Source organism: Pseudorasbora parva, chromosome 3 (genome assembly GCF_024679245.1).
Source record: "Pseudorasbora parva isolate DD20220531a chromosome 3, ASM2467924v1, whole genome shotgun sequence".
Lineage (NCBI taxonomy): Eukaryota > Metazoa > Chordata > Actinopteri > Cypriniformes > Gobionidae > Pseudorasbora > Pseudorasbora parva.
Window position 1 is genome coordinate 49,035,364 of NC_090174.1, and position 13,109 is coordinate 49,048,472.

The 13,109-nt window shown below is 37.3% G+C and overlaps 1 protein-coding gene across 2 annotated transcripts in view; it reads left to right on the top strand.

The window, feature by feature from the left end:
- Window positions 1-12,921, top strand: part of ankle2 (ankyrin repeat and LEM domain containing 2) — a 29,119-nt gene extending 16,198 nt beyond the window's left edge. For both annotated transcript variants that reach the window (XM_067439355.1, XM_067439354.1), the window contains exons 11-13: window positions 518-1,364; window positions 9,495-9,626; window positions 10,265-12,921. In XM_067439355.1, the coding sequence (XP_067295456.1) occupies window positions 518-1,364; window positions 9,495-9,626; window positions 10,265-10,514 (1,229 nt within the window). In that variant the 3' untranslated portion in view covers window positions 10,515-12,921. The remainder of the gene's footprint in view (window positions 1-517; window positions 1,365-9,494; window positions 9,627-10,264) is intronic.
- Window positions 12,922-13,109: the final 188 nt, after the last annotated feature.

Below are 13,109 nucleotides of genomic sequence, written 5' to 3' on the forward strand. Positions count from 1 at the left end.
CTACCACATCTTTTCCTTCCCTTCACCTCTCTATTAATGTGCTTGGACACAGCTCTGTGAACAGCCAGCTTCTTTTTTTTTTTTTTACAATGACATTTTGTGTCTTGTCTTGTGCAAGGTGTCATTGGTCGTCTTTTGGACAACTGTCAGCAGCAGTCTTCCCCATGATTGTGTAGCCTCCAGAACCAGACTGAGAGACCATTTAAAGGCCTTTGCAGGAGTTTTGAGTTAATTAGCTGATTATAGTATGGCACCAGGTGTCTTCAATAGTGAACCTTTTCACAATATTCTTCTAATATTCTGAGATAGTGAATTTGGGATTTTCCTTAGTTGTCAGTTATAATCATCAAAATTAAAAGAAATAAACATGTGAAATATATCAGTATGCGTAATGAATGAATATAATATACCAGTTTCACTTTTTTAATGGAATTATTGAAATAAATAAACTTTTTGATGATATTCTAATTATATGACCAGCATGGCGAGACTTCTAATGTCCTCTTTTACATTTCAGGCAAACTGAAGAAGTTCTGTAACTCCATCTCTGTGGGGGCATTTCTAGATGAGGGTGATGACATCAGCCTGGAGGAGATCAAGAACAGGCAGAATGCTGCACTCACCAGTATTTCTTCTGTGTGCTCCAAAGATGGCCTGCAGGGGGCGGTAGGGGGCCTTGAATTTCACATCCTACCAGTTTCCCACAGTGCTGACCTCATAGAGGCAGCGGCAGAACAAGATTTACTGCTCTCTGAGAAATCCTTGATCTCCAGCAGTAAAAATGGCCTTTGCGAACAGGGCCCCGGGGACAGGACTCCAAACGGGGACAAAATGTCCCCTCGCATCTGCAGTTCCTCCAATTCCTGCATGCTGTCGCCCATCTCAAACCTAATGGTTGAGTTTGAGAGGATGTCTCTGCTGGATGAGCCAGAAAGGACAAATAGGGAGAGGAGGAGGAGTGGAGGGAAACGCCACAGAGACGCCCAGGCCACAGAGCTCACCTCCGGTCTGGGCCGTCTCTCGCTGTCCTCGGAAGATGACTCTGTGTTTGAGAAAGATAGGACACTTGTGTTACGAGCAGCTGAGAAGGATGGAGTGGAGAGAAGAAATGAAATAGATGGGAGGTCCACTGCAAGTTCAGATGAATACTTTCTGGCTAGTGAGAGGTTAGAACCTCTGAACCAACAGACTGTAGAGACTTCAGGGGGTGAGCGCACGATATGTGCCAGATCAAAATCCTGGGATCATGGGGGAAGAGACCTCAGCTCCTCAGGGTCTTCCAGCTCTTACAGATCACTTGACAGCTCTCAGGACTTCATACTGCGGACCCCTCCCAGAGTGACGAAAAGACTCTTCATTGAAGGGTGAGAGAAGCATATGATCACTGATTATTTCAGGCGGTATCATATAATTTCTAAATTGTGATTTCTAGACTAGGAAACTAGTGGAATGAACTATTAAGGCTCTTGTAGTACACTACGAGGGCGGTTCCAGGCCCTTTTTAGAAAACTGTAATCAACTATCTGAACGATTCCAGTGATGTTTCCTCTAGAACGTTTATCATTTTCACTTGTTTTTTTAAAGTCTTGTCAGTTTAAATATTCAATGTGTTATTCACACGCTGTGATAGAGTGTTTCTGTGCACGCACACAGACAGCGAGTGATTGAGTTCTCTTTTGCGTCTTCAGCAAATACACACAAAATTATTTAAAGATGCAAGTCTTGACTAGTATATGCGTAAACAGTTGCTTATGTCTTAAGTGAACAAAGTTGTTCAAAACTTAAGTTGTTAAAAATAGTGGATGTGAGTTAATATGACCCTCTGTGGTGAAAAATCTAATTTTTTATGTTGTTTATATATGTCTATGTGTTTTAAAAAAAAAAATGCTTTAAGACTGGTCTCAAACTCAACTTACCTGTGGGCCGTTGGAAGTACAGTCCAACCCTCTACAATGCGAGTAAAGCACTCACATATGCGAGTAAATGTTCACTCTGGGCGACTAAATAATATCTATCATTAGCCGTTGACTAATAAATTCGTAGATTTTTTCGCAGTGTGTGTTAGAGAATTAGAAGAAGTTTAGCATAGATTTATTTTCACTCGCTGAACCAAGGTTATTTTCGTAAACGAAAACTGAAACTAAGACTAAAACTATTGGTCAAAAAACATTTTCGTAAACTGAAATAAAATTTAAAAATCTGAATAAATAAAAAACTAAAACTAAACGAAACTAACTACTCTTACTAAAAAACTAACTGAAATAAAATAATAATTAGCAAAAATAAATATTCGTTTTCGTTATTAATCAATCAATCAATCAAACTTTATTTGTATAGCACCTTCCAACAACCAAAAGGAGGACCAAGGTGCTTTACATTTAGAACAGAAAAATATCTACAATAAATAATATATTAATACATGAAGCAATAACCAAAGGAACAGTTACACAAAATACAAAAATAAAATTCAAAAATAAAATTCAAAGTGCCACAGTGCTACTGTGTGTTAAAAGCCAGTTTAAATAAATGCGTTTTTAACCTGGACTTGAATAGGGCCAGGTCTGTAAGAACACGCAGGTCTACTGGTAGAGTGTTCCAAAGTTTAGGAGCAGCAAAAGCAAATGAACGATCGCCCCACTGCTTGCACCGGGACCTCGGAACAACTAGCCTCATCTGGTCAGCCGACCGGAGGGCTCTGTTTGGACGGTGGACACTTAAAATCTCTGATAAATAAGGTGGCGCAAGGCCATTAAGAGCTTTAAAGGCAAACATTAAAATTTTAAAATCAACACGGTACCTAACCGGGAGCCAGTGGAGAGAACAGAGAACTGGACTAATATGGCTGTGTCTAGATGTACCGGTTAGAAGACGAGCAGCTGCATTCTGTACCAGTTGGAGACGATGGAGTGAAGACTGTGTGATGCCAATGTAGAGTGCGTTACAGTAATCAATGCGTGAGCTGATAAAAGCATGAATTGCCTTTTCCAGATCACTGCGGCACAGAAAAGGCTTTACTTTGGCTAAAAGTCGCAGCTGGAAAAAGCTTGCTTTTACTACAGAGTTAATTTGTTTGTTAAAATTCAGATCTCTGTCAAAGATCACCCCCAGATTCTTTATTGCCTCACTAACTTGAGGGGTTGTGCTTGATGATAAATCGTGGTGTAAAATAGGGGAACCAAAAATAATGTATTCCGTTTTACTCTCGTTCAGATGAAGAAAGTTTCGTGAAAGCCATAGTTTAATCTCAGATAGGCAACTATGCAAGGAGTCTAGAGCTGAACCATCATTTGGAAGCACAGGCATATAGACCTGGAGGTCGTCTGCATATAGGTGGAAAGACAGATTGTGCTTGGCAATAATGGAACCAAGAGGCAACATGTACAGTGAAAATAGAACAGGGCCAAGAATGGATCCTTGTGGCACTCCAGAGGACAGAGGAGCAGTGGATGACGAAAATTCATTGATCATAACTGAAAAGCTCCTGTTGTTCAAGTAGGAGCGAAACCACTGCAGGACTGAACCCGTGAGGCCGACCTGTTGAGCAAGGCGGGCGATAAGTACTGAATGGTCCACAGTGTCGAAAGCTGCTGTTAGATCCAGCATCACCAACAGCACAGATCTTTTAGCATCAAGGGATAGAAGGATGTCGTTGTGGACTTTCAGCAGCGCAGACTCAGTGCTATGTCGTGACCTAAAACCAGACTGAAACTTTTCTAAAATTGAGTTATTTTCTAAAAAAGGCTGTAACTGTGATAGCACAACTTTTTCTAGGACCTTTGATAAAAATGGTAAATGTGAGACAGGTCTAAAATTAGACAAAATGTCGGGATCCAGGTTGGGTTTTTTTAAAAGTGGTCTGACCACTGCGTGCTTGAAGACAGTTGGGACAGTCCCTGAGCTGAGGCAGCTGTTAATGAGCGAGAGGACGCACGGTCCAACAGTATCAAAGACCTGTTTGAGCACCTTGGTTGGAACAATATCGAGGGGGCAGTTGGTGGGCGACAACCCCTGTACCACCCCAGAAAGGCGTGATAAAGACACCGGTTCAAATCGTTCAAACACTGCAGGTGAGACAACAGGAGGGACAGCATTGGTGTAAAAAGTACTGTTCATATTCTGCCTAACAGAGGATACTTAATAAGCTCACTTTAATGTGGTGGAAAATCTGACTGTGGCGGTTGAGGGAGTGTCTGTATTGCGCTACTGCGCGTGAAGTGATCTGAGTGACGGACGCGGGCAGACAGGCAACACATCGCTAAACGGCAGTTCACAAAGAATCAATGCGTCCGTGGCAGTGAAATGGGAAATAACACAAGGTAATGAGATGCACGTTGAACTTCTTTTAACTTAAGCTCACTGTTTTAGAATGCCGTTTCTTACGCGACGAGAGACGCAGGCGCAAAAGTCAGCAACTAGTAGCAAGTACTAGCCTACTGTACGTTTGAGATTTCATGTTTGCATGATATTGACAGGCTCAAAGGTGTTATCATAATCATTTACATTATATTATATTATTATCTGTGTGGAGACATTTCCCCACAAAGTAGGGAATACCAGGATACACACACACACACACACACACACACACACACACACACACACGTTTGTTTCACTATATAAGTGAGGACATTGCATAGACTTCCATTGATTTTATATCAGGTTAATGATATTTTATATCCCCTAACCCAACCCCTATCCCTAAACCTCCCTATCCCAAGAACGTGCAAAACAATAGATTTAAATAAAAACATGTTTTGGCCGATTTATAAGCCTTGTTAACTAGTGAGGACCAGTCAAATGTCCTTATTAGTCAGTTATCATAATATTTTACTAGATAAGTGAAGACATTGGCCCCCTTTACAATTATAGCACAACACACACACACACACACACACACACACACACACACACACACACACACACACACACACACAGCACAACAGTGTGTGTTGGCTGTATTCAGATGACTTTAGCTGTGGTCTTACACTGCTAGCCTACATTGTACTACTGAAGAAATTAAAATAAGCTTTTAATTGTTTAACAATATTTAATCTTTGTTATGAATGAGTTTGTCTGGAATTTATAATTTTTACTTTTATATTTTACTTTGTATTTATTTTGTTCTTTAAGATAGATCCTCTGAGTATTAGCCTATGTCAAAAATATCAAATATAATTTTTTAATATCAAAATATAATTTATTTCATTTTTAATCTCCAGATCGTTGTTTGTATAGGTCATAGTTTGACTCAAGCTTTTTGCTCAAAGGTGAAAACCCAACTTTATGCATGTTTTGTAAGACCGTCCTGGGTTTAAACAATAATGCTCGTTTATCAAGTGATTTCACTTAAGGATGTTTAGTAAGATTAAACTCTAATCTGTGCAAACATTAAACTTTGCTGAAATTCAAAACCTTGATTTGGTCTCTACACTTCATTATGCTAACTCTGCTAAACTATAATTACTAAAACTGAAACTAAATAAATAAAAACTAAATAGAAATGTATTTGCAAAATAAAAACTAAACTAAAACTACCAAAACCATTTGTAAAACTAACTAAAACTAAACTGAAATTTGTAGCAAAATTGAAAACGATAATAAAATAAAAACTAATTTCAAAAAGAAAAACTATAATAACCTTGCGCTGAACACTCAGAATGAGCGCGTGAGAGTTTTCCAGCTCATCTAACGACGTACCATAAACTCTAGTGTGAAGGTGCACAACTTACTGTCACTCTGCTGAGTGCAGTTCTTACAACAAACACGTACGCGCACATGCACGAGAGAGAGTTGAGTCATACCACGCAGAATTGATGCACTACATGTTAACGTTGTTGTTGTTTTTTTCCGGAAGTGGCGCAACTAATGAGCAAACGGCAATCTCATTGGCTGGCGCTCATCTTTACCTGTCCCTGTTTTGATTTTAGCAAATCAGTTTGAGCGAATGCTGTCAACGTGATTAATATTCATGAACCCAGCAGCTTATCAATCCAACTTTAATCAAACTTATATTACTATTATCAATTTTTTTACAGAAACACCAACAATATCTTAAGCACCACCACCAGTCCAAAGTTCAGTTAAAGCTGCAGTAGGGGGTTTTATTTATTTTTTGACTTAGCCTGAAAATTTGAACAAGCACAACTCACAGGTCACTCCTCCTTGCTCTCTGCTTCGCTACAGCTCTCCCTCCACAGCTCCTCCACCATCACAGCGGAGCCTGTCGCTGGCTAGTAAGTAAATAGGGCCACCGGCGGATAAACAGTTATGGCACATTCACGGGTATGGATGAAACATCAACAATATAATTTACATTGACTATGGCCTGTAGAGTAAGTAATAGACTAAGTAAAAGTCTATAAGTAATAAATAGCTAGTGAGATAATATAATGGTAATTAACGTTACAGTATGCAAGTAATTATTCTATTGATATGTAATGCTAAATATGTTTTACTAGTACATTATTTCAGCAACATGACAAGCCAATGAATTAGTAGGTTTCAATAGTTGCTTTGCACAGTGACAGTGAAGGACATTTTATCTGTAAGTCATGCGGCTAGAGTTTTGACATAGTTAACATACTTCTTAAAAATGAAACAAATCGAGCAGGGATACATACTTGCCAAGCAGAAATGGGGATAACTCTGCATCGTTTTTTAATCCTTTCAGGACACATAACGTTAGCTCCCTCCACCTCAGAAAAGCCGCTCTGATATTTAACCTCGTTTTATTTCGAGCTCTATCGAATTCTTTCTTTTTGTCATCGTCATCTGTCTTTTTCCGTTTACCCGTCTTTATTTTATGAGCAGGTGCCATTCGAGGAAATGGCAGTTTGGATTGTTTGTCCGCCATAAGCAAAGCTGCTGTACACCTAGCAATCTTGTACGCACACAAGCTTGATTGACGCTGCTAAGACACTCCTCCTGGCTCTGATTGGTTGTTTCTTACCGGGAGCTGTGTATTTCTGCAAATGGCAATAGGACCACTGGGAGGAGCCAGAGGAGCTTGATTTTTTTTCCCCCACAGATAATCTGTCTCATGTTCTACTGTCAGGACATGATGACAGGTTTAACAAATATGTAAAAAAATAAAATAAAAACATTTTTACAAAAGTTACCTACTGCAGTTTTAAATGAAAAATATGCATTCCTACATGGTTACCAACAGTTTTAGTTATAATTACTAAAATTCTATAATTAAATAGTGCTTGATAATTATATCATAACATTTGCTTGATTGACTGATGTTAATAGTGTATATTCAGATATTTAAAAAGCTGTGCCATTTTACAAAGATATAAATTTAGTGTTTTATATTTTTATAAAAGTATAATATAATATAGTATATCAGTCTGGCAACTAAACAAAAAAATATACTTGGCAATTCTATTACCAAGGTGTGCGTAGATGGTTGCAGTCTAGATCAGGCTTGGCCACATCAAGTATTACACAAAAAGTGTTTCAAAACAAGGAGCACAACTGATCCATTCTTTTCAATCGTTATTATTAACAGTTCTTCAGCATAAATGTTTCTTCTGAACATGAACTGTTCCTCTTAATTTGAACATTCCTTTCTGAACATGAACGATTTTACATTATGTGAACGTTGGACGCTGCTTGCACAGAGCCGACTCTATTTTTGAAAATTAGCCTATAGAAATGTAATCATTATGTAATAATGAAATATGGGGGACCAATTATTTTTAATTTTTATAAAGCATAAAGAAACAGAACAATGAACAAAATTCTAGGTCTAATTCTAGTTGGGAAATAATGCTTTTGAGACCATTTGCAAACAATATTTGCATTAATTTGCGTCATATATTATTAGTCCAGAGATTCTTTGCATTAGTGAATAAATGCATAGATCCAATGATAACTCTTTAAAGGTTTCTTCAGCGATTAGCATATGGCTTTGTATCAGTAGAAACCCGGTAGTATATTTGAATGATTGTGCTCCCCCTCTCATATCCCCGAGACGAGAGATTTATGTATTTTATTTTTGGAGAAAATCCTCCGCTGAAGCAAATATCGTCATTTTGCATCATCGGAGGATTTTTTGGCCAGAGGCTAAAGACTACAGCCAGTAGAAGGAGCTATTTCCGCATGTTTTCAACCCGTGCATGGGGGATTACACTCACATCGCTCAGCTCGGGCAGCTGCAGGCATTCATGTAAACAGCGGCAGAGCATAGTGAGTGTTTCAACTTTTCAAATGAATTCCTATGAAAATTAAGCTTCCGAAGGCATGAACTGAAAACTTGCCAGAATGAACACGCGCTGTGAATGTATGCCACGGACACGATTACCTCAGCTCTAGTGATGAATGTAATCTGACTCCTGCTGCGTTTGTGTTGTGAACCTTGCTTAGCTCACACTCACATTATATTGAACAGACACACTCCGTTAATTAAAGTGTCTGTTCTCTAACTGAATTGATTTTATGAAAATGAATGTGGTGGGCAAATGATCCAGTAATCCAGTACTGGTGGCTTTGGGCGTGGTCTCATAGGGCAGCAAAGCAAATGCATTCTGGGAGTTGTTGTCTTTCATTCCCATGATACAAAAATACATTTTCTGTCTTTTCTCAGTCTAGAAGGCACCCAATTCAAAAATAACTTCACATTTCTATTTTAGTACAGTCAATCTGTGCGAGTGGATCAGGTAGTGCGAGCTGGTGTAAGTAAGTGAAGGCAGGGAACAATTTGCCTATTCATGGATCCGCACATACTAAATGAAGCGAGGGTGCAAAGTTGCATTCAAGCTATTTTAAGGCATAAAGAAAATAATTTAATGTGGAAGAAGCGTTTAAATATGTAATTTTGGTGATCAAAGGTGAGCTTTAAGTGATTAAGCCTGTCAATATTTTTGCTTTTAACTAGTTAACAGTAACGTTGATAATCATATGATGACAATTTTTTGTTAGTCAAACAGTAGCATACACATCTACTGTACTGCAGGAATAAACATCATTTATGAAAAAATGTTGAAGTACTTGTAGGCTACTTTTGACTTAGGTACCACATAGGCAATGGTCTCTTGCTCCTGGTACACTTAAAATAAAATACAAATAAATACAGCCTTTTAAAAAATATCTTACAACCCCAAACTTTTGAATTGTTATACGTATATATTTCTTTTATTTTGTCTCTATAATTGATATAATTAAAATTACAATCACACAAATCACAGTTTAAAACTATTTAGATATATCCCACAAATGACACATGTAAAACCTCCATATTTCAAATTGAACAGACGCTTGTATACTATTTAGTTTGAGCTCCTGTGGTTGTCACATTTTCTAAAGGTAAAAAAAAAAAACTCCTTGACTCACTATTTGTTATAAAAAGAAATGGGGGGGAAATCCTTTTAGATCCTATTTTGTACCATGTATGGAACGTCCCATACACTATAGGATCTAGAATCCATCTAAAATAAATGGAGAATTTAAGGTTTCAGCTTCAAACATTCACACTTTGTTTCCTTTTTCAGTCATTCACCCAGCAAGTTGGACAGAGAGGTTTTATCAGCTTTAGGAGTCACAGATGTTGACCCTCTGAAGTTTCCCAGCATTCATAAATGGAAGAGCACAATTCAGGCATTCTCCCACTTAGAAGTGCAAAGGTAGGTCTGTATAGCTCACTAGTGAGAGTTGAGAACTTTAGATTGTCTGCACAGTACATTAAATACAGTGCAAAAGTTTATTTTATAGTAATACTTTTATTCAAAAAGGATGCATTAAATCGATCAAGAGTGACAGTAAAGACATTTATAATGTTACAAAAGCTTTCAGTTTTAAATAAACTTTCGATTATCCCAAAATCCTAATGAAAACTTGTTGCGGATTCCCACAAAATATTAAGCAAGGCAATTGTTTTTAACTGATGATAAATGTTTATTGGGCAGACCAAACTAGCATATTAGAATAATTTCTGAAGGATTGTGTGACACCGGAGGAATGGCTAATGATAAAAACATTTTACTGTAAAAAAAACAAAAAAAGTATACTGTAAATATAAATAAATTACATTTAAAAATATATTAAAACATTAAACATTTTACTGTATTTTTTAACAAATGTTGGTGAGCAAAACACTTTTTTTCAACAACAACAAAAAAAATCTTAAGCCCAAACTTTTAAATAGTGTTTATTCTTTTATTTTCAAAAAGCAAGAAAATTTCAGTTTGTCTATGATAGGCTCTTGAGAACATCTTGTGACAAATATTTATGTACGCTAAGAGATCTGTTTTTATGTTTTCAGCTGGCAGACTCCTGCAGTGTACAAGAGTCATTTCAGGGCTCACTCAGTCACCCCTGGGTCTCCAGCGAGCGGTTTGATGACTCCTGCGGGCCGTTTCAGCCCAGCTCGTCACATGGGCTCACCGGACGTCTGCAGCCCCGGACGCTACAGCCCAGCACACTCCAATTACAGTCCCGCTCATTCAAACTACAGCCCCGTCAGCTACATCCAACGTATCCGGCTAAAACATTTCGGCGACGCCCCCATTTAACAAACGCTCTCCATCCCGTCCAGCCCCACCGGCAGTATCTACTGATTAGTAACTGAAATAACAAAAGTAACTAAATCCAGCGTGGGCTGTTTCAGAGGATGGAACGTGTCATAATGGAAGCCATGAAATCGGGGCTCTTAGTGCCGTGCAAACCGCAGATAGGATCTCGCAACAGGCCGTCCTTCAGTTTGAATGCTTCTTGGTTTATAGAACACAGCTCAAATAATAATATGCACATCTCCTGTGGGTTTTCAAATCATCATATATATAAATATATATATATATTCGGTACTTCTGTGTATGACACGGAGTATGTTGATCTGTGATGGTCGTATAGACTTTTCTAACCTGGTTTTGTTTTCCGTTTTCTTTATTATCAATGTGTGTGTGTGCGCTTGTGTGCGTGCGCTTGGGAGATACATCTGTTGATTTACAAAGCTGTGTCTTTAATGGAAATTAATAATTTCCCTCTTAAAGAGATAGTTCACTTTAAAATGAAAATTCTGTTAAAATGAAAACAGTTAACTGGAGCCATTGACTTCCATAGTAGGGGAAAAAAAACTATGGAAATCAATGGCTCCAGTTAACTGTTTGTTTATGGACATTCTTCAAAATATCTTCCCTTGTTTTCAGCTGAAGAAAGAAATTCATACAGGTTTGAAACAACTTAAGGGTGCGTAAAGGATGACATAATTTAAATTTTAAAGTGAACTATCCCTTTAACACGGTAATTTAAATTGGGGGGCAAGATGTCAATATATAAACCCAGAAACCCAGAGCTAAATTAAAATAATGAAGTAAATTATTTAATTATTTTTGCTAGTTAACCGTCAGTAGCACAACATGCTCATTTTAATGGGTATTTAATGTTTTTAAAGGGGGGTCGACTGACTGCCAGAAGTAATTTTTTATTCTTTAATTGGAGAACTGCCTTACATTTCTTAAAGGAAAGACCAACTTCTGGATCTCAAAAGCAGGTGTTTATTCATGCATTGTTAATAGCAGCCTTAGGTGTTGGGGGGAGGGGGGGATCTATAACATGTGAAAAATAATCTTCAGTTTTTTTATTTTTAAGTTCAATAAATGTGATTTTTATCATTTGTTTGCACTTTTAACTCTTTTTGGATTTTGACGCAGTTCATCATGACCAACAGACGAGAGGTAGTTGAGTTTGTTGGAAAGACTTGAATGAGCTGTTTAAGCCGTATCTTGTTCAAACACATGCAAAGTTGGTGATGATTGTTGAATGTGGATGACAGTGTCATAATAGCTGTAAGACTTGATGATTGTGAATCCAGAGTGTTGTAAGTGCACTTTAAATGTGTCCCTCATCCCATGAGTGTTGGCTTTTGAATTGGACCCATTTTGCCAGATCTCAGACGATTCACCCCAAGTCATTTTCAAATCAAAGCCACATGTGCAAAAGCAGAAAGCTCCGGGTAGCTCCGTTTTATGTGATGAATATCTCAAGGAAATGAGTTCAGAACATCCTCTGTGGTACTTTCAGATCATGTGATCTATTTCTTTGGTGCCCATCATTCTCAGTGTAGTGCTGGCCTGTTGGTCTTTGCTTTGTAAAGCTTTAGTGCCTTTGATTATGATCTGTTTGGAAGGGCATGTGGCTCCTCAGTGTATGACAAATGCACTGATCACACAAACCGAATAGTCCTTTTTTTCCTCTCTGTTTCCTAGTATAAATTACAGTACAGTAGCATTGGCATATGCAGTGTCTGAATACCTCTTAAATGCGATTGTAAGAGAAGAAAAAAGGTTTACAGTTTAGTTACTGCTAGTGTTGTATCAATGCCAGCCTTACTTTTTGTTAAACAATGCTTTGTAGTGCCAACACTGGTGAATTGAAAATAAGTTGCAGTTTATTGTTGAAAATTTTATTCTTTTTGTTGTCCTGGCCTTCATTGCATGCATTTCTAGTCCAATTTTATTACAGTATACGTTAAATGAAAGTATTTGATGTTCTATTGATGAACGATAAATAAAGTGCACAGTCTTGTAACTTTACTGACTTTCTCTGACTGTACAAAAAAACCAAAAACAAATCTTTATGGAAACTAGTACATTTTATTTTTTAGTGATTACACCATTTTTGTCACATTATTATTATATTTTTTTAAAGTTTCAGAGGTAAATTACTGTTGAAACGTATATTTGAAATTATATTTAGTGATCCCCGAGTCTGCATTTATTTGTTCAAAAATACAGTAAAAACTCTAATATGTGAAATATTACAATTTAAAATAAATTTATTTTGGAATATATTTTAAACTTTATTCCTGTGATGGCAAATTAAATTTGTAGCATCACTCCACTCTTCTTTTCCACGTGATCCTGCAGAAATCATTCTAATATTCGATTTGGTGCTCAATAAAATTCTTATCAATATTAAAAACAGTGGTGTTGCTTAATATTTTTTTGTGAAAACTAAATTTTATAGAGAATTCTTTAAAGAACAAAACGCATTCAAAAAGAACAGCATTTAATAGAAATCTTTTGTGACATTATCTTTACTGTGACTTTTGATCAATTAATGCAAACATTTTTTTATATATTTAAAAAATCTTTCACAGTAGTGTATCT